A 22,754-nucleotide genomic window follows, 5' to 3' on the forward strand; every position below is an offset into this window, starting at 1 on the left:
GAGAGAGAGACAGATGAACAGAGAGAGAGAGAGATGGATGAACAGAGAGAGTGAGGGACGGCTGAACAGAGAGAGAGAGGGGGACTGATGAACAGAGAGAGAGTGAGGGATGGCTGAACAGAGAGAGAGAGAGAGAGAGAGACAGATGAACAGAGAGAGAGAGAGACAGATGAACAGAGAGAGAGAGACAGATGAACAGAGAGAGAGAGAGAGAGACAGATGAACAGAGAGAGAGAGGGGGACTGATGAACAGAGAGAGAGAGAGACAGATGAACAGAGAGAGAGACAGATGAACAGAGAGAGAGAGAGGGAGAGACAGATGAACAGAGAGAGGGATGATGAACAGAGAGAGAGAGACAGATAAACAGAGAGAGAGAGAGATGGATGAAACGCAGAGCGGTTGTGTGATGCCCACCCTTCAGGGAGACCCAGTAGTGCTTCCACTTGCGGCGGGTGGCGGGCTCCACCTTCTTGTTCTTCTTGTGCACCAGGAAGTTCTTGACGGCGAGAGCGCCGGCCTTGCGCACGGTGCCCTGGGCCACGCCCAGCAGCGCATCTGATTGGTAGGCGGAGCTGACGGTCCCGGTGCTGTGCTCGTCGCTGCCGGCCGACCCTGCCTCCTCCAGGGCGTCGGCCATGCGGCAGGAGCTCATCTCCAGCTCCTGCCGGAAGTTCTCGTACACGCCCTGGACGGGGTGCGCGGCCCCGCCCCCCCGGCCGGCGTCGGCGAACGCGTTCCCGCCCGCCGCCGAGCACACGGAGAAGGACGCCGACATGGTCTTGTAGCGCCGGGACTGGAGCTCCGCCTCCACCGTCACCCCATCGATGCCGCTGTCCCCAAACTCGCTGCCCTCCCCCGCCGTGACGTCCTATAGGGGGTACACACACACACACGCACACGCGCACACACGCACACATACATACGCACACGCACACATACACACACACACACACACACACACGCACACATACATACGCACACGCACACACACACACACACACACACACACACACACACACACACACACACACACACACACACACACACATACACATACACATACACATACACATACGCACACACGCACACATACGCACACGCACAACACACATACAGGAGAACAGAAGTCAAGGAGCGTTCATTATCCAGCAAAGACAACAGGCCCCAAACTCTGACTAACAAATCCACCATGTCACACAATCTCTCCCTACACACACACACACACACACACTTATTCCACCTGGAGTATAGACGGAGCGGTCTTTGCCTGTGCAGACGGGGAGGCCATTCTCCTGAAAACTCCATGTTGTGGGAACTGGGGCTTCCCAAACAGTCCTGAGTCTGTGTCTGTGTCTATCAGACTCACTAATCCCAGTGCCTGACGAGGGGGTGGAAACAACCCCTCCCCACCCCGAGCTACCCCCCACCCCTCTCCCCCACCCCATGTTTGGGTCACTAGCGAGAGGCGAGCAAGCTCCACCTCCCCCCCATACCTCCCTGCCAGCTCTACACTCTCCTCTCTGACGGTCTGTGTGCATGATGGGAAATTGGGGAGGTGCCTCCCTGCAAACAGGGGGAGCACATGACCCAGTCAGGCGTTCCACAGCCCCATTCTGCTTGGGGGGACAGGAGCCCCAATAGGAGGGACCTCCACAAACTGTCACCGATTCCCTCTTTCCCACCCAGAATCCAGCCCTCCTCCAGGAGCCGCCAATCACCTCATTACCATGACAATGGGGCCGAGCGTTTCAAAGGGGGAGGGGCTACAGGGGCATCCACAATGCTCAAAATCACCAGAGGACTATCTGAGAGAAAAACAAACATGTAGAAAAAAATGTATTGTCAGCCAGTAGCGGAGATTAGGCTGATTCCAGCTGGCTCTCCCCAGTGGTCTCTTAAGTGTTTGATTGTTCAGTCCATTAACGTCAGACAAATAGAAATGACCGGGCACTATGAAATTGAAATGAGAAAAAGATTGTCTTGCCAGGCAGACTTACTGTGTGTGTGCGCGTGTGTGTGCATGTGTGTGACTGTGTGTGCACTGTGTGTGTGTGTGTGCGCGCGTCAGCCTTGAATACATTAAGGGGTCTCAGCAGTCCTTTTAACATTCAAGGTGCCTCTCCTGTAAATTCAGGGGCAGCAGCAGCAGCAGACACTCCGGAAGCACAGAGCTGAGCCCTACTTTACAGCACAGAACATTCCGGAACACGCAAACGCACTTCAAACTGCATCACGTATTTATGCAGCCAGACTGAAGCACAGGCCTCCCTGTTTTCAGGAGGGTTTAAAAGTATCAAATAAAAATCTAAAAAAACCACCGACAAATAAATATGCGCCCCTCTCCCTGAGTTTTAAAACTCAGCGACTGAGCTGAACTCCAGGAGTGTAAGTGAGGGGTGGGGCTGCTCGTTCTGCTCGGGCGGTGTTCGGGGTGGAGGAGCTTGTTCGGCTCCGGCAGTGATTGGGGTGGAGCAGCTTGTTCGGCTGAGGCGGTGGCCTTACCTGAGTGGTCTGAGCCCTTCGGCCATGCATGCTGGTGCACAGCACCCCCTGCTGGCCGGAGAGCCCCTCTGACAGGCAGTGGGAGCGGCGGCAGGGCAGGGTGTAGGCGCCGTAGGCGTTCCCATCGTCCTCCAGGGGGGACATCTTGTCGTCGTGCGGGTGTCCCGTGTGGCCGCCGCCCCCCCGGCCCCCCCCCCTCGCGGGCGTACTTGGCGAATCGGTGGTGCGAGGGCCGGCGGGCGGGGCTCTTGGGGCCGTACAGCTCGTCCAGGGAGTTGGCCCTGTCCCCGGCGTCCAGGGGCCCCGGCGGGTCCAGCGGCCCCAGCGGCCCCGGGCCCTCGGGGCTGGAGGGCAGCAGGCCGCCGCAGTCGCCGTAGTCCTTCTCCTCGGCGGCGTCGGCGATCTCCTCGGTGCTGGTCAGGTGCTCCTGGCTCAGGTCCGACAGCGAGAACTCCAGGCTGTCCTCCCGCCACATGTCCGCCGACTTGGACCTCTTCTTCTTGAAGCTGCCGCTCTCCCGCGGCCCCTCGCCGGGCCCCCGCAGGTAGGTCACCTCCCCGCCGAACCGGCCCCTGCCGCCGCCTCCGCCGCCGCCGCCCCCCAGCCCGCCGGTCGCCGCGGCGACGGTCAGCACGGCGTCCACGTCCGCCGCCGGGTCGGCCAGGTCGTTGTGGAAGGAGGCGGGCCGCAGGTTCATGGCCACGCGGTCCACCCAGATGGGGCTGCCGAAGTCCGGCAGGGCGCTGGTCTCGTTGAAGGGCTCCAGCCCATTCTCGGCCAGGGACTGGGGGATGCTGGGAGTGCTGCTGGACCGCGTGCTGGTCTCCGAGTTCCGGTGCTCCGCTTTCCCCGAGGAGACGTGCCGCGAGCGACGCGACTGCTTGCCGGAGAGCCTCAGGGACCGGGACATGTGCTTGCGAGACAAATGGCCCTGCCCATCACCGTAGAAGGCCTGGTCCCCATTCTGGCTCTCTACATTTCCCATGATTCAATGTCTGTTAAAAAAAACAAAAATAAATACATTTCAAATTACATCACAAGTGCCTTATTTTTTATTTTTTATTTTTTTTAAATCAGGAACACCACCAAGCAACCAGAAAAATGGTACATCTCTCCCAGGAGCACGATCAGTTCTAATCAAATTTAATGAATTGCAACATTTCTTCTGAGACCGCCAGAGTGCTGGATCAGCCATTATAAACGCCAACCTCGCACGTCCTCAGGAGAATCTTCATTATCTCTGCTGTAGTTTAAGATCTGTGAGATCTGTGAGATATTTATATGCTGCCTCTAGTCACGTTTAAAGTTATTACCAGCACGTTTCTACCCCCCTAAAAGCCCCACAGAAAATGAGCAATCATTCAGCATATCATATTACTGACATAAATAAATGCATTGTAATGAGGTGGAAAGAGCGTCCCTAAAACCGTTCCCCTACAACAGGAGATGAAGGGGGTTGCTGTTCCGCACAGGTCATTGTCGGGAGCGGGGCCCTGGTGTTTTTAAAAACACAGCGGACGCGTCTGTAAGCGCGTGAGCGTAAGCGATACCGTGCGAAGGCGTGAGAGCACACCACGGCTCTCCCACACATCCGACACGGCGCACGCCATTCGCCGGCACGTCCAGCTCGCCCACACGTCCGGCCTCAAACGGCCGAGATTTAAGAAGTCCGTTTGAAGGGCGAACGTGATTCGCCGTCGTGGCGCAGGAGTCACGGGAAGCGTGTAAAATAAGAACGCGGGGTGTTCCCAGCACCTGCCGAGGGGAGGATTAAAACAGGTTTGTGCGGTAAAGTGTGGGGATTAAGAGACCGGGGTGCGGCAGAAAGGGGACCGCACACGGAGGGGCGATTCCCACACGTGTTTTTAGGCGCACGCGGGGATGCGACAGTCACGCTAACGCAGGCTGCAGCATGCTGCGTGCTGCGTGGGGGGCGGGGCAGGCGGCGCAGCCTGAAATGCGATGAGGTATGCCCGGCGCATGCTGAGACAGCACGTCAACAATGCACAGGAAGCGGCCCGTAAACCGCAGCAGCGCTCTTAAACCTTTTTCACACGGTAAACGTGCTGTACACACACACGCACACACACACACACACACGCACGCACGCACACGCACATCTTAACACAGGGGTGAACCCAAAAAAAAAACCTTAAAAAAGTTTCCGGACTACTCAATAACACTTTTTAACCAATAGAAATCAAGGAAACAACCACAAACTATATTTCTTACCAAGTCTCACTTATTCATTGCCGCACTGAGAACGTTCTAGCATTTCGGTCATTATCAGGCACTGCTGGTGTTTTGATGTGGCAGTAAATACGCGAGATGCAATTGTGATTGTGCTTGTCAGATATCTTTGATTTCTATTTAGATATAATCCTCTCCAAGTGCCTGTGGGCGAATTTTCTTGGTGTGCAAACATCCTCACCCAAGAACTGGTAAATATATGACATAACCCATATGTGTATTGATCTTATATGACATAACCTACATGCGTATTGATCTTTCTAGTGCAGTGTACACACTAACTAACTCATTTTCACACCTATGTATAGAGGAATAAAGGTGGAAACAGAGGCAGAAACAACAGGCCCTGTGTGTGCAGTACTTCCACACCCAGCTGAAGCCAATACGGCCAGTTCCTCATCTCCCTCCAAAAGAGAAAAAAATAAAAGCACTTGCTTTCTCTCAAAACTTAGTCCTACCCTCACATTTTAAGCTTTGTGATTACATTCTTTTGGCTTTGTTCCCTTGCTTACTCGATTGATCTCCGCACAGCAGGAGACCCCAGACCCTTAGCTAAGACAGGTAGAGAGAGTGCGCGCGTATAAAGCCCGGTCAATAAAGCTACATGGCTTTGTTTAGCTAGCTTGTCGATGACATTGACGCTTTTCTCCCCCAACAGTTCCCTCGTGGTCTTTAGCAAAATGTAGCTGTCGATAGTGCCATGTCCTTTATGCCCGCATCACAGCTCAGAATTTAAACACTCGTGAACGCAGTAAGCTAAACGAAACAGCGTAAGAATCTCACCAAAATATAATAAAAGATAACCCCGAAATTGCCAAAGATTATTCAAGCATTCTCACTACTTTGAGAACAATGCTAATGTTGCTATGGCTATTAACAATGACTAGCAGATTTCACTCATTTATACACTGAACAGTTAGGTACTTACATCAAAATGTGTTCATACAACAGCTGACATTTTAAGGTAATAATATTTATTTGTGTTTTTTTCCAGGTAATACCTTTTCTGAAAGAAATAATACGATTATGTGCTTTTTTTTCCCTGCATTATTATGCAGCTGGAGACATTTTTAAATGAAAAGTAAAAGTAAAAAACAGCTAATCATACATAAGCTAGTGCTTGAGCCTTAGTAAGCATGGACTGAACAATGCATGCTACAATATGCACATCACACCAACCCAGCGCCCTGAGCCAAGACCCCCAGCTTAAAGGAGACAAGACAAAACTGTGTATTTGATTGCAGAACGATTAGATCAGTCAATCTTTACCAACGTGAACGCTTCTGTTCCAGTGGCACTGCACATCCACCTTCAAGACTGCAGGGTGCGCTGGGTATTGTTTTCAAAACAGGCGATACTGAAATCGGCAAGCAGTTCCGAACCAATAAACCAGGCGAACCCAGTTAAAAGCGGAATGAACGGCCGTAAACGGAATAAGCGCTGAGTGACAGGGAAAGCCGGGGTCCCAGACGCTGCAGAAGGGCCAGGCTGAGCGGCAGGCCACATCACCGCCGCTCAGTCAAACGTGAAGCAGCTCGCGGTCCCCTTCCCTGCTCCAGCCAGCCCGGGAGAAACAGCCGTTTAACTCCGACATGGGGCGGAAGGGCTCCCCTCGGCCCTACTCAGGGCGGGAACACGCGCGCTGTCGCGACGACGAGAGGCAAGCGGAGCGCGCGTAAACAAACACAGTGCGGAACACCCGCCATTTAGAGGGGTGAGGTCATCGGAACCGGCGGCGGCGGAAGAGGCTGGCACGCAACCGGCGGCTGTGTTATTGTTGACGTCTCGGAGTCTGGCGACAGAGGTAACGGCGGTGCCGGTGGGGGTGGGGGGGGGGGGGGGCTGCGTGAGAGAAAGGAAGGTGCGGCACAAGCTTTTCTCAGACGCTCATTCAGGTTTAACACACGCAGGTGATGTCAGCCCACAGACCCGCAGACTCGGGGGGGAACTCACACGCTTTATTCGCCTGGCTGCACGACAGACAGAGTGGCTCACTGTCCTTTCACACTGGGGGGGGGGGGGGGGGGGGCTGAGTGGGGTGGGGGGGTTGGGCATCTCCATAAGCCTGGAATTCGGCATTCAGAGGGGAGAGAGGATGAGAGGAAGCAGGGCCGAGCTGATGTGTTTCGCAGGGCGGACCCCGGGGGCCGTTGTTCTCGAAGGGAGGGGGGGTGCAGAGGCGGGCCCACCCACTCGGGCCCCCAGCAGCGTTACGCAAGCCTAACTACTAACTGACCCCGTTTCTGTAACCACCCCCCCCCCCAATCCTGCACACTCATCTCTCCGCCCAGGTACATGCTACACTGCACAGCCTTTGATGCTGATTCAACCTGAGCATAAATCTGCTGAGAGACATAGGGAGAGAGAGAGAGAGAGAGAGAGAGAGGGAGAGAGAGAGAGAGAGAGAGAGAGAGAGAGAGAGAGAGAGAGAGAGAGAGAGAGAGAAAGTGAGTAGGAGAGAGGGGGAGAGAGAGAAAGAGAAAGAGAGAGAGAGGGACAGAGTGAGAGACAAAATGAGTGGGAGAGAGGGGGAGAGAGAGAGAGAGAAAGAGAAAGAGAGAGAGAGGGACAGAGTGAGAGATAAAGTGAGTGGGGGGGGGGGGAGCGCGCTCATTAAGGGGAAAGGCCTGAATCAGGCTGCAGAGGCACTCCGGCCAGTGCAGCGCTGGCAGAGGCCCCACACCACAGCAAGCCCCCAAACAAACGCTCCCACACGTCCCCTGCGCCCGCGCCCCTTTCATCTCTCTGCGTCAGCTGCCTCTCTCCCTCTCTCTTTCCACCTCTCCCTCTCTCATCCCTCCTCCCCCGTACCTCTCCTTTTCTCACATTCTCACTCCCCCATTCTCTCATTTATTTTCCCTCTTTCTCTCTGTTCCCCTCTCTCCCTCCCTCCCTCCCTGTGGACAGTGAAGTGGATGACTGGAGAACACACAACAGCCTCTTATGTAATCAGCAACAGCAGCACCTATAGGGATTAGGCAGGTACTGCAGGAGATAAACCTCCCTTTAGCTGCAAGCAGTCATCCCCTCTGTGGCACAGAGAGCCAGCCTCAAACCCTCCAGCCTAACAACCAGGACATAAAAGTCCACACCAGAGCGCTGTAATATATACATCCTGCATCAGCACTAAAGTTTTCTGTCCCCTTCTCCTGAATAAAACGGGGTCAACGGCTGAACTTTTGGGACAAAAAAGAGCACATGTAATTAATGACGGTATTAAAACTGTCCTGCGCAGCCTTTTTTGATGTTTAAAAGGATGAACTACATAAGGCACACAGTCCGCACACAGCTTCTCACTATTAATAAACTATTAAGAGATGCAGCGTTGACACAAACACGTTCTTCTGAATTAAATCTTGCGTGATTTAGCCGATTGTTCACACTAAGAGCAGAATGCTCATTCCGTGTATCATTTGACATTAATTAGTACAGCCCTGAGGGGGAAAAACACACTGGAACAAGAGCCTTGGTTTAACGTGCTGTCAAAAAGCCTGAAACATATAGACTGTAAACATGAAAATAGACTGTGACATGTTGAGCCAAATTACACAACAGGACGAGCGTACAAAACAAACGCCTCAAACAACTAAGGAGGAGTCCCTTTCTGCTTTCTGTCCAGGAAAGAGGTCATTGACCTCTTGTAGAGAATCAACATTTGGAAGAGAGAGAGAAAGGGAGCAGGAATCTCGCTGGTACATTACAAACAACTTGGAGAGGGGAAAAATAACTGTAGCTCAGCCCAGTCGCCCCCTGGCTCTCCGCTGGGTGAGAATAAAGGACCTATTGTGAGAGAGATTAGCCACAGTGCACCACCTCCATGGGCCGACCCCCCCCCACCCCCTTACCCCCCCCCCCCCCCCCCCCACCCCGTCCCACAGCGCGCTCCGAAACCATTACAGCCCCCCCCCCCCCCCCCCCCCCCCCCCAGCCACCACCTCCCATCCACCGGCATGTCAGAGCAGCAGCGGGGGGGGGGGGGGGGGGCGGACAATAGAGCCACCTTCATCTCGGCAGGAGTCCCGCATCGCCGCGCGGTCCCAGACCGCCATTCAGGAGCGCGCGCGCGGATTGGCCGCCGTGGCAACGCGGACCCCGTCACAAGGCAGGCTTTCAGGGGGAGCTCCGGTACGCCACCGGGCCCAGCGTAAACAGCAGATAAAACCGCGCGTCACATTAACGAGCCCAGACATACTTTCAGCATGTGGGAGAGGAACTCACGACACTCTGATGTAAATGGCCTTCTGAAGAATGCGTGTTTTTCTCCCCACAGCTCTTCACTTCTCTCTCTCTCTCTCTCTCTCTCTCTCTCTCCCCCCTCCTCTCTTCCTCTCTCTCCCCTCCTCCCTTTCTCTCTCTCTCTCTTTCAGAGTCGGAAAGACTGGTTCACTGACTGTGCTGCGAGAAACACCTGGAGGAGACAAAGAGACCCTACTTTGTTTTCGTAGCCACAGTGCAGTCAGCAAAGAGCCACTGACATTCGATTGAAACATTTTCAGATATGGAGACAGAGCCAAGAAAATGGGAAAACACAACAGAAAGACAAAAAAAAACGCTCCTGCACCACTACAAAATACCCACAGAAGGCATCTTTCTCACATGAAGTACACTGCTTTTCATTTAATATGTTTTTTTATTTATTTCCCTTGCTGATCTACTTTTTTCCTTCTCCATTTACGAACTAACTTTGTCCATCCAAATAACTGGGAAATTAAACATTTTAAATATGAAGTACGTGGTGCATGAACACATGAAATAGCAAGCCACAGACACTGACAATATCAATTATGAATGGGCTGGAGAAACGGTTGAAATTTAAAATGGCAATTTTCTAGCAGCCACTGACCAGCTGCTCCCAATCATCCAAATTATGTCAAAAAAACAACAATTATAACGGGAGCAGAAGCTTTAGAGGTAAACCCTTTTCCACAAATCTTTCCTAAACCGCACAAATTGTAGAAACGAAATTCGCACACTAACAATCTGCTCCGTATGCTTTGCAACGTGTCACTTTTCAAACGAAATACGACACGAGATCGGTAGGTGTGCAGACAGCCATTTTCAGCAATCAATCTTATCTGGGACGTGCAATAATACCATGACAGGCACCGCTCATATCCGCTTAAAGAAAACACCTTTCAATCACGTGTCATTCCAGTGGCTTCGCCTTTCCCAGGTAGATTTCACGCAGGTAGGCTTCTCTCGGCGCAGGTATTCCAGAGGGGCCTCCCCCGCACACGGTCGCTCCTCACCTGCGTGACAAGCAGAGTTCCGGCATCTTCCGCTGAAGACCACTTTAAAATATCAACCTCTGCGGACACGAATGCCGAGGCCTGTCGGGACAGGAACGGAGGGAGGGCGTCCTCGGGCCACACCTGCCCGTCCGATCCCGGCTCCCACAGAATGCAAAAGGTGTTGAGGAAAACATTTCGGGGGTAGGGGGCTGGCGGACTGACATTTTTGCCCCGAAGCCAAAAACCTGTCGTATGGATTTTCAATAAAGAAAGCTTAAGTAGAGCGAGAAGCACCTGGAAAGGCATTCCTGGACTGATCCTGCGCTTTATGTGGAAAAAAAAAGGGGGGGAGGGAGGGGGGGGGAGCAACTCGCTATACCTGGCGGCTTAAGGTTTCTTACGCGGTGAAAGTTGAAGCGTTTTCCTCCTACGTCTACGTGATCGGAATCCAGTGGCACATCTCTCTGGTGTTCATGGGGGGTGGGGGGGTTGGGGGTAGAGGGGGATTGGGTTAGGAAACCTGGTAATGTCTTCCAGGTGTTATTTTCAGTGAGAGCACACGCAGAGTTCAGGCTAACCGAAGCGTCCCTTCAGCTGTACCCACGTCATGACCCTGAGAGTGGAGATACATCAACCGAATGCCCCCCAGCTTCTTTGACCATGCATTCAACCGGCCCTTTCCCAAGAACCATGTCTGACAGAGACATATATTCACTTGAAACCCAAAGATGGGAGGGGGGGATTATGAGGGGAGGCACAGCACTTGCTAAAAAGAACCGTTTTGGACAGATTCTAAAAAAGATTAGCATCTTTTTAAAAGATGCTAACCCTTAACCTAATTCTCAAAAAACATTTTAACTGACAATATGAAGATCCACAATGCCCCCCCCCCCGTCAAAACCAGTCTGTCTGTTTGTCGTAGTCGCTGATTCGTTACAGATCACGTGGCAGATCATTTTTAAAATATATTTTGTATAGAAAAACCCTGCAGGCAGGAATCCTTCAGGCGTTAGCCTTCTGCTTGCAAGTTAATGACACCACATGGTTCATTTGTATAGCCAACGCCTTCGCTCAGGGCAACTTACACCGCACGCATTTTACTCCAAATGCCATCCGTTTATGCAGGTGGACAGAACACGATACGTTCCTCGCTCAGGGGTAAAATGGCTGTGCCCAGCCTGATATAGGAACCAGCAACCTCCGGGTTACATGCGCAGTTCCTCACCCATACTGAAAAATACAAGCATTAACCAAGATAAATAAAAAATAAAAAAACTCCAGCCATAATTAATGTGGATAAAAAAAAGGAAAAAATATGTTTATTTGGACACTAAATGCATCTCAGTGCTACACCTCCATCGGGGTTCCAAACCCAGTGGCTACTCAAGGGGGATGATGGGAAATGAAGTTCTCTACGGCACTGGGGAAATCAATGAATATGTCCTGCCATATTTTTCCCTGCCACAGACCAAAGTCAATCTTCGGTACCCTAAGCGCTAATGTATCCGGGTCATTTGACAGTATAGCTGTCCTTACAAGTGGCTCGCAATCTTAAGTGGAGTGCAAGCTTACTTTCTTAAATATAGGCTTTGTCTAGCTGTGCCTCCACGGTCTGTTCCTTCAGAAAGTAGGGGATTACAGCTCTTGGATCACAGGCTTCTCTGTGCTCAAGCTATGGCCTCACAAGTGTGTGAATGGCTGGACTTGAATGATTATACCTGCCCATTAGTGCTGAACACAATGAATGTGCTCAGCACACCGGGACACACTGAGGCAACTTAAGGGCTGTAACATTTTCCTTTCAATACAAAAAAGTCGTATTGAAAAAAAACTTTTCTAATTTTCTAACTTTGGCAGCTTTTATAGCAGTTTAAAGAAATCTGTTTCTCTATCCAATTCCGCCTTTATTGAGTCTTCTGGAAGGTTGCTTATAAAAAAAAGTTTGCTACGCCTTTTTGTTTTTTTGTTTTTTTTCCTTTTACAAGGGGATTAGTTTTCCCTTTCCGAATTTGAGCCGTAACCGTAGAAACGTGGCGGGGGGGGGTGGGGGGCAGCCGGGGGCCCTTTTGAAGGTGTAAACAGACCCGGCGCATGCGACGCCTCCTGACCCGCCGCAGCTGCGCAGCGGCCCTGACCCGCAGCCCCTGCATCGCAGCTGCTGCATGCGCCGCAGACGCCCCAAAGCACATCTCCCGCCTGACGGATTTTTTAAAAAAAACAACGCATTTGGCCCTAATTAGCGATTTGCCTATTCCAAACGACTCAGCGGAGCGATCGGCTCAAACGCCGCCCGCTCAGTTTAGCGCGTGCTGTGAGTTCAAACCGTTTTGGAAGCGGCGGCGAGTTCGGCGCGGTCCCTGTCAGATTTACGCTTCACGCCACGGTACGCTTCATCGAGCCTGACCGCAAGCACTCGGTGTGTGTGTGTGTGTGTGTGTGTGTGCGTGTGCATGTGTGTGTGTATGTGCGCATGTGTGTGCATGTGTGTGTGTGTGTGTGTGTGAGGGCACGTGTGTGTCTGTTTTTAATCATTTCAAAGTATTACGCATTGTGATCAATGGTCCTGAGTCAGAGGCGATGGCAAAAAGGGCCTTCCGCTGGGCTCCACCCTCGGCCTGTGTGTCGTGTCGTCTCGATGAGCTGGACACATTCCAGGCCGGTCTGGGAAGGAGACGGATTGATCCGTGCCAGTTCAAAGCAGATTAAAGACCGGTTAGAGGGGCCATTTTACTGCAGACAGCTCCACAAAGGCAGCTGGGACGGGAGGCAGGGGGGGCCTGGGCCTGGGACGGGGGGGGGGGGGTGGCGGGGGTTTGGGCAGGGAAGGCAGCAGGCCTTATTAATGGTCCAAGGGAGTCTGTCTGCACACCAGCCCACAAGAGGGCCTGTTTGATGAGGTGTGGAATCACTAAGCAAGGACGGGAAGTGAACAGCAGAAAATGAGTTTTTTGGATTGGGGAAGAAAAAAAAAAAGCCTTCGTTTCCCTCCACTTCCCCCACCCCGGTTAACCCCCCCCCCCCCCCCCCCCCCCCACCCCCCACCCCCCACCACCACCGCCGCCCCACCCTCAGCTCTGCTGAGCTGTAGCTATCACACATTCCATCTGTGGCTTTAATCTGCGAGGTTAAGAACTGTGACTGATAAAGACAGCGAGTCCACAGCCCCACACAGGCACGCTGAACACAGAGGGCATGAGAGGCCAGAGAAACCAAAATCACGTCCACGTATAAAAATCACGGCTTCTAAAAACCTAGAAAACTGCGCTACATATACAGTTATAGTGAGTAGGGCCTTCCACACAATCGCCCAACGTACTGCCATCTGTTCTGCGACTTAGTGGTTTCCAACCACCTGGGTAGGTTTGCATTTCGTTGGACCCACAAACCAACCGACCTCTTTGTGGGGTCACAAAGAGACAAATTACCCGCTGCACACAAACTTTAGTTTGGGGGGGGGGGGGGGGCGAGGAGGAATCAAATATCCTCAGAAAGAAGCCCCCTCTAATTTAGGGGCCTGCAGGTCTGGTCCTGGGGATCTGTAGGGCCTGCTGGAGGTTGTTGTTACTCAGCCTTTAATCAATGAGCTGATTGCACACTTAACTCACCCGGCTGCCTGGTTTCTCGGGACTGAACCGGTAGCTGAAAATAAAAGGCAGCAGATCCCGCGGCCCACCAGGACCAGGGCGGGAGACCCCGTCTCTAAACAAACCCGTCCAGAGGAACAGACGCCATTAGCGCTGCTCGGCCTGCCCCTCGCAGCCAGGGAGGATCTCACTTCCTGTCAGAGCGAGACGCCGCGCTCGAACCCCTTGCGCCCCTTGCGCGACGCGTGACGGACAGGTTCGCCGCGCGCGGACAGGACGCCGCCGCCGGTCGCCTCGGCAGCCGCGGCGGAGCGCGCCGCTCCGGCGGTTAGCAGCCGGAACCCGTCCGGATAACGAGCCGCCTCGTGCCGCCGTGCGATGTCCAGTCACAGCGCTAATGCGGACAGACAGACGGACGGTCAGAGGACCTACCGGGGAGCGGACCGCCCGGGGGACACTAATTATCCACAGCTGCCTCGGAGGCCCTTACACACTCCTCAGGGGAAGTGCGAGACAAGCCCTGGCACCTCCCTGGTGACCAGCGAGAGCAGAGAGAGCTTTCAGAGGTCTTCTGCTGGGTGTGGAGATGGAGGGGGAACAGAGAGCGGGGGAGGGGGAAGGGGAGATGCAAGCTGTGCTCCTTTAAAAAGTTTAGCAGGGAGGCTGCTTCCAGTCCACCACAGAGAGAAAACACTGACCAGGGCTGCTGGGTGAAATTCCCAGGCCCAGGACAAAATTATATTATTCTATTATTCATGTGCTCTGGACAATAATATTTACCACAAGTTCACAGACCATTCGCCCCCCTTCCCCCCCTGCCCCCCGCCTCCTCCAGAGCCCGGAACAATGTGCCTGGCTGTCGTCCCCCTGATGACGGCACTGGTAGTGACAAAGATGCAACAATTACTATGTAAAATATGTGAATAGAATGTCCTTAACTGAACTTTCTAATGCTGATGTCACAATCACAACAGATAATTGAAAGCAATTGAGTTCTAGAACACTGACTTTTGAAGGCGTGAACAGCCCAGGACACCTCCCCCCAACACCCAGAAACCCCTCCACCCCCCCCCCCACCCCCACTGAGCATTTGGTTTCATACAAAAGAAGGTGAGATTTGACCACTGCTGAGTCAACATCATCCAAGTGTTACCGCACCAGTTCTGAAACAAAATAACAAATGTCAGGCTATGTCAAACCAAACAGGGTTTTTTTAAAGCCATTTTCAAGACATGTATTTTGTGACAAAATGCATTATCACAAATACAGGGAATCACCTCAGTCTACCCTGTGTAATCAATGTGACAGATCTCCACTTGGGAAACTAAATACTGTTTAATATGAAAAGCAGAAATTCCAGAGGTATAAAAAAGGCTTTGAAGAAAGTAATGAGAGCCAGTGATAGAAGGGTGAGGGTTCATGTAATGAACCATCAATCATTGACTTTTTTCAATCAATCAAAATACATTTTTCCTCTCCACAGCAAGACCCAATGACTGGTTCGAATCAGTGAGTCACTGACGGTGCTATGGAAGCCTCATTCTCCCATCATTCCTTGTGGGCTTGAGACACGTAACGGGTAAACTTGATTTTCACATCACCGCTGAAGAGAATGGCGGAAAAACACAATCACAAAACTCAAAAACAAGCACAAAGCAAGTCAATGTCCCATGAAGCTAAACTCAGAAGTTCAAGCTTAAATGCAATTACTTCCTCCGCAGAGAGCAGACATGCAAAACACAATTCCTTCACAGGAGACGGGTAATACGATTAAGAGGAGGATTATTCTTCTTCTTCTTTTATTTTCAACTCCGAGGCGAAACAACAAGCTGGAACCTGACTTCCAGACACGGGGACGTGTAAGAGGTACAGCGCTACACTGCCGAACATTCGCTCCCATGCCCCGGGACTCCCCCCCCCCCGCGACGTCCTCAGGCTCACAACTGACATCGCTCAGAGAAGCTGGCAAAAGGCTTTGCACGCGAGACGTGGCGCCGCTCAACATTAGAGAGTCGGCCTGCGGGACACCCACAACGCCACCCACCCCCCCCCCAGCCCAAACACCCCCCCCCCCCCCCACACACACCTGTCGGGTCAGCAGTGCTGCTACAGGCCGGCGTTCACACTGGGGTCCCATGCTGAGCGGGTCATTTACAAACCGCAATAACCAGGGGGAGTGCCATCGTTTTTTTTTTTTGAGGGGGGGAGGCGGTGGGGAGGTTCGGCAGAGAGTAAGGCCAGACCTTCGCTTCAGGCGACCCATAAACAACAAAAGCGAATGGAAATCGGAGAGGAAGAAAGGGGGTTAAAAAAAAAATACAAACAATACATCTGAAGCCTGAGAGAAGTGGAAAAAGTGCCTGTGCGTGCTCTAAATCTCCCTTCACAATGCGGCCGTCTGCTTCCAGGTCAGCGAGCGGGAATATCGGGGCCAACCGCCCTCCTGCTGGAAGCTGAGAGCTCCGCGCCCCCTCCTGCACAGCCCCCTAAAGCACGGACGCACGGCCCGAGGCCTCGGCCACAGCGCACAGCGCATCTGGGTCACGCACATGACCAGGAAAGAGCTCCTGCTAGTTTAACCCTTTCCTTTTCCCCTCTCTTGAACCTTAGAGCGAGTGACAAAGGAACCAATTCGTCAGACGTATCAAAGCTGCCGTCTTTGCCCTGCTGCTGAGAACGCCAGCTCAGGAACTTAAGGATGATTTTAAAAAAGTCTGAGACGGCAGTGCTCTGTGTGAGGTTTCCAACTTTCAGCTTCCTCAACACGGCCGTGATTATCCCAGAGGTGTGTGGTGGTGTGTGTTCCTGTGTCCGCTGAAGCCGCCATCTGCTTTGTGACATCTGTTTTTTTTATTACCTGAACCCCAAGCGAGACGCGGCAGTAAATTAGCACAATCAGTTATCCAAATGAAGGCTCCGGCCGTGGAGTCCCGCCCCCCTGCCACCACCACCCCCTGTTCCTGCCCCCCACCCCAAAAAAAAACCCTCCTCCCTTCTCCTCGACACCCGGGGGCTGCCCTTCCGTTGCGGGATAGCCTGTGCAACGAGGTGTGAAGGCCCCCCGATTTGGCCACGGACGACTGGACAAAGCCGGGGGTAGAAATGTTCCCGTTCCTGCCCCCCACCAACCACCCCCCACCGGCCTCCTCTTGATCACAGTGTTTTAATTTAGGCCTTTAACTTCAGTGCCCCCTTCCCCCCTCCCCCCTCCCCCCTCCCCGGCAGTACCATGACCCCCCCTGCCCCGCCTGACAGTCGAGGCGTGCTTCCGCGAAGCCTCGGCCTGCCCCGCCCCCGGGGGTCCGAGCGGCGTCGGCGTTTCTCTCCGCGTCGCCCGCGGCGTTTCACAGGCCTCTCATTTTGGCTCCGTTTCGCCCGATAGGTTTTTTAGCCCCTTTTAAAAACACTCCTCTGGGTCACATGGGAGGAGGCTGCTCGCCCCTAGAGCCCCTGACTGACCCTTGGCGGGAGAGATGGTGAAAGGGGGGGGGGGGGGGCTGACGTGTGCGAAGGCTGAGACTGTGTTTGATCTGCTCGATTGCAGCGCTGGTTTCCCAGGCTTTGTAAACTGGTAAGCTGGCTCAACACTCCATCATATCACTAACTGGATATGACAACAAACTATGACAGGAATGATCCAGGCAACTGTGCAGGGCTGGGGGGGTGGGGGGGAGGAGGGGGGTGGGTAGGGTGGAAAGAGAGCTAAGCTACCTTTTCAAATGGCAAGAGCATACAGGAGGCAGTTTCCAGTTCAATTGCTCCTAATTGCATTGAATGCGCCCTTTCTGTTCCCAATGAACACCTAAAGAGGAGGACAATTAGCGGGCGCTCAGTGCCACTGAAGTGACAACAGGAACAGGGAGACCCCCCTCTACCAAAAAGTCACACATTCAGTTTGCTCGACAGAAAAGCATGCCTGGCTTTTAAACGAACACTTTTTAATACTTCTTTTTATGACTGCCTTTAATATGCTGAAGGTTTTACTAAAATATTAAATGTTCCCTGCAACAAAATGGTCCAATTTTTAAAAGACAGTAATTTAAACAATGGGAGTTTGTGGGCACTTTTGGCAGGTTCATATTTGGGTGAACACACAGAGTGGATGTGGGCACTCTGATATGGAAAGCAGGCGTTGAAGAGGCAGGTAAAACAGTGCACCTCCCATCCCTAGCTGATGCACAATAGTCTGCTGAACCGTGAATTAGCAAATGAAAGTACCAGCTATGCATGCAGCCCATGACTGTACTACGTAATATTTTTACACGCACATACACTGCGAATTAAGCAACACACCATCTGAAAGCATTATTTTAGTATATATGCGTGTGTGCATGAGTGTGTGTGTGTGTGTGTAATGTAATGTGTGGTGTCTATTTTTGCAACAGCAATACAGTGACATTGAATGGTGGGTGCTTGATGTTGATGTTTGTCTATGTATTGTGTTTGGAAGTGCTTGTTTTTTTTTTCCATATGTGCTGTTTGTGTGTCTATTTGCATGTGTGTGTATGTCTGTGCGCGTGTGTGTGCGCATGCATGCATGTGTGTGTGCATGAGTGTGTGTGTGCATGTGTATGCACATGTGTGAAAGAATGGGAGAGAGTGTGTGCATCCACGCGTGCACCTGTGTACGTGTGCATAAGAACATGTGTGAGCATTTGCATGCGCATGTGTGTGTGTATGAGTGTATGCATGTGTGTGTGTGTGTGTGTGTGTGTGTAAACATGTGTAACTTAAGCACAATATGCAAATGAAACCTGCCCCACCCCCAGTCCCCAGAATGGGCCGACCATCTCTCCTTATATCTGCTAAAGATGAGCAGGGCTAATGCTGGGACCCACACACACACACAAAGTCAACCCCCCCCTCCCTCCCCCCAGCCCCCCCTCCGCTGCAGGAGAGGGACGGCAAAACCTGACAGAACAATGCGCACTCAGAATCTCCCGCATCTCCTGCATGTCTGGGCAGCAGATCCCCTCAGTGAGCTGCAGATTGTTCACAGGGCTTCATTAAGTCTGGCACACAAGCTCCAAAACGCGCTTCAATAGCCAGAGAAAAAAAAAGCCAAGAAAGGGGAGAAAAATAAATAAATAAATAAAAAACTCGGCACCATCACTCACACCGCGTGAGATTATCTACAGCGAGCGGAAAGTATTTGCCTCCGCTGAGGAAATTAGATGTGAGCAAATACGCTTCCCCTCTTAAAAAAGTGTTCCGGAAAAAAGCCATCTGAAGATAAGCAATTACATTAAACTCTCCCGACAAAGCACTACGACACTAAAAAAAACCCTGCAGAACAAACAACTACAGGCTGAGTTTTTGCTTACTTGGGATTATGACTCATGATCAAGTAGACTGAGACAGAGAGAATGATTTCTTTTCTTAACCCATTTAAGCCCGCGGGCTACTAAAGTTGCCGAAGTCTCTACCGCTCTTTTTCCATCTGTGAATATTTTTTGGATGACTACAGATACTTTAAAAGGAAAAATCTGGGCATTAACGGGTTAAAGGAGCCACATGCTTCATTGTATCCACAGTGGTGACCATGACATTGCTCTCCTGGCTCTTGCTCGCAGCCAGCTGCTGCAGGCCAAACCCTCTCGCAAACGGCATAAGCGCAAACTCTGGCAACGTCTGACAATCGCAATAACTTCGCTTAACCGCGGCGGCGACCCGGCTTCTGAGCTCTGAGGTCAGCTGACCCGCGAGCGGCGCGGCGCAACATCTGCACATCAAACGGAATAAAAACGCCACGGAGGCGCAGCGGATACCTGAGCGAGCGGTAAGCCCGCGGCTGGGGGGGGGGGGCGCTCCGGGTCGAGTGGGGTTCAACCCCCCCTCCCTCCCTCTCCGTCTCTCCCTGGTCTATACGGCCGTTTGCAGGCAATCCAGGCATTTAGCAGACGCTCTTATCCAGAGCGACTTACACAACTTTTACATAGCATTTTACATTGTATCCATTTATACAGCTGGATATATACTGAAGCAATGCAGGTTAAGTACCTTGCTCAAGGGTACTCAACTCTTCTCTCTTTACCTGGTCTATATGACCAGCTGTGGACCTCTCTCTCTCCCTGGTCTATACGAGCATTTGACATTACATTACATTATAGGCATTTAGCAGACGCTCTTATCCAGAGCGACTTACACAACTTTTTTTACATAGCACTTTACATTGTATCCATTTATACAGCTGGATATATACTGAAGCAACGCAGGTTAAGTACCTTGCTCAAGGGTACAACGGCAGTGTCCTTACCCGGGATTCGAACCTGCGACCTTTCGGTTACGAGCGCAGTTCCTTACCCACTGTGCCACACTCCGTCCCACGGGAGGACCTCTCTCTCTCTCCCTGGTCTATACGAGCACTTCTGGACCTCTCTCTCTCTCCCTGGTCTATATGGGCATTTGAGGACCTCTCTTTCTCTCCCTGGTCTGTATGGGCATTTGTGTCACCGGGGTGGCAGAGAAGCAGAACCCTGATGCCACGATCCACCTGGGGACACCTCCCCTCCCCCACCCCCTCCCCCCCCACAGCGCATTCACTTCACATGCACAGGCTGCCTGTATGGAGGCATTTCTTTAAAAAAAAAAAAGGTCCTTCGCCTCGACCCGCCCTCCAGTCATGCTCCGTGAGCTCTCCTTGACTTTGACCACCTATTCTTATTTGCAATTCATTAACCCCCCCCAACCCCCCGCTGCCCTCGCTGCATTGTCATTACAACGGTGCGCTCGCACAGCCGGCATTGTTCCGTCTGCCTCTGAGGGCTGACTGCCACAATGGGGTCTGCCCTGGAGTCCCATTGTAAAACACTGTCCCCAAACACATCGCTAAGGGGGGGGGGGAGCCAACTCAGCAGACCGATAAGCATCAAACGAACCTCCTCAGGACGTCACGTATCAACATCACCTGTGAGCCTAGGGGAGTATACCTGTCTGAATGCACAACTTCACAAACACTGTAAAAACACCGGTACACAGAACCGTAAAGCAGCATGCATGCACTGTGAAGCTTGCACCTAAACACTGGGATCTCCCCTCCAAAAATAAGCAACCCCCCTTTCTTTCAATATCTTAACACCTCCTTGGGGTGTGAGGGGTTCAGAAGCTAAGGTACCATTTGTTTCAGACAGCTGAAGCACACAGAAACACACACACAAACACACCTACACACCTACACATACAGCACTGAAACACCAGCACAAACCACAGAGTAAAAGAAAGAGAAAAAAAGAAAAAGAAGAATGCAGTCGCCGTGAGTTGCCATACCTTGCCAGCCGCCGCCAGACGGCACTTCCCCTCCCCCCCCCCTCCGTCTCTCCCCCTTTCAGACGGCGCAGAGAAATTCCAGCATCACCGTCGGGGAGATTTCACGCTCCATTCCGGATATTTCCGACACTCGCTCTCCTTTAAACTCCACGGCAGACTGACTCCAGCATGCGAGGATGAGTACTGAGGGGAAAAGAGGGGGGTGTGTGCCTGTGCCTCTCTCTCTCTCTCTCTCTTTCCCTCTCTCTCATTTGCTCTCTTCACCCTCCCTCCCCTTCCTTACTCCTCCTCCCTCGATCTCCAATTCCACCTCCCCTACACCGGGGACCTGACAGCCAGCAGGAATGTCTGTTCCACTGCTTTAAGCCCAGGGACCTCCTCTGTCTCTTTCTTAATTGCACTGAACACTACCCTGTGGGACGCATCTACTTCACACAACACGCACACACACACACACACACACACACACACACACACTCGCACACACCTTTAGAAAAGTCCTGCCCCCCTAACACAACCATTTCACTCCTTCCTCTTTCTCCCCTCCCTCCCTCCCTCCCTGTAAAGCTTGTGCCTAAAGGCAAAGTTAACACTTGTGAACTCACCAAATTCATAAAAAGAGAAACGTAAACAGAGCATATTCCGTCAGCTTCATCGCCAGACAGGGAGCGAGAGGAACGGCGTAACAGTGGAGAAGGGGAACCTTCCGTCCCCACCGACCGAAACGCGACGGGACCGAGGAGCGAAACGCGAAGCCGCCCCAGCGCAGCGCGGTTTCACGCGGTAAAGCCAACGTAAACGTGAGCGACGGTGCGGGGCGGCCGCGGCACCCCCCACCCCACCCCCCGCGCTCGACTGAGAGCCGCGGTTCCCGCCAGCCTCGGGAACGTAACACCCAACCGCCAAACGGCTCCCGCTCTGTTGTCATAGCACCGGCGACGTCGCAAGCCGGCACACGTCATGGATGAAAACCCCGCTCGTTTCCATTTCAGACTGAGAGAGAGAGAGAGAGAGAGAGAGAAGGACAGGGGGACAAAGGGAGACAGTGAGAGAGAATAAGAGAGGGAAAGAGAGAGAAGGAAGAAGAAAGAGACAGAAAGAGGGACAGAGGAAGAGACTGAGAAAGAAAGGGAGAGAGGGAAGGAAGAGAGTGAGGGAGGTAAGGAGAGGGTACAATGCTGAAGCACAGACAATCATTTCAGCCAAGCACCACAAAATCTCATTTTCCGCCCCAAAAAAATTAGCATACATTCCAATCCTACCACACCTAACCAGGCTATAATGTGGCAGCAGCCCACAACGCTAGGTGGCAGAGAGTCAAAGGTTTGTATTTCTAAAAAGACCAAAGATCCAAATGCTATTTACATGCTTAGGCATCATGATTACAAGTAATGCAAGCTGGTATGACACATTTCCACTGCTGCAGGCAAAAAGTTCCAATATAATCCCAGGTAGAATTAAAATTAATGTAATTATTTATTTAGGTTCCTTCAGGTAGCTGCATGTAAAGCCTGCATATAACCCAGGGGCACGCACACTGAGAGCGAGCTTAGCGATAGCACAGCAAGCACTTCCATTCCAATGGCAAAGGCTACAGGAACGAACGCAACTCAGAGGGAAAAAAAAGAATGTTCACAAACGTCTGCGACCATGAAATTCAAATTTAAAAAAATCTCAGACACAAGGCACGCAGGCACACTGCATTCAGAGCATGTCGCTGAAGTCCCTTCATTCATAATTTATAACATCTTTCCAAAAAACCGTGAAATTGCTAGAATACGTTTAAAAAAAATAAAATTTAAAAAAGCGCACGCATTTGGCGTCAAGAGCTTTTTATTATCGTATTAGAGTAAAAGCAACAAATATATTAGCAGCATTTCCCGCGGATAACAGGATGCCTAAAACGCATTTAATCTGTGC

General features: G+C 52.0%; 1 protein-coding gene across 1 annotated transcript in view; it reads right to left on the reverse strand.

Annotated features, from left to right (window-relative positions):
- The window catches only part of LOC118209999 (T-lymphoma invasion and metastasis-inducing protein 1-like), a 74,344-nt gene that overhangs the window by 35,788 nt on the left and 15,802 nt on the right, over window positions 1–22,754 (reverse strand). The window contains 3 exon segments of the mRNA XM_035385784.1: window positions 416–869; window positions 2,504–2,696; window positions 2,698–3,498. Of these exon segments, the coding sequence (XP_035241675.1) occupies window positions 416–869; window positions 2,504–2,696; window positions 2,698–3,488 (1,438 nt within the window). The 5' untranslated portion in view covers window positions 3,489–3,498.

The sequence above is a fragment of the Anguilla anguilla genome, chromosome 12 (assembly GCF_013347855.1).
Source record: "Anguilla anguilla isolate fAngAng1 chromosome 12, fAngAng1.pri, whole genome shotgun sequence".
NCBI lineage: Eukaryota > Metazoa > Chordata > Actinopteri > Anguilliformes > Anguillidae > Anguilla > Anguilla anguilla.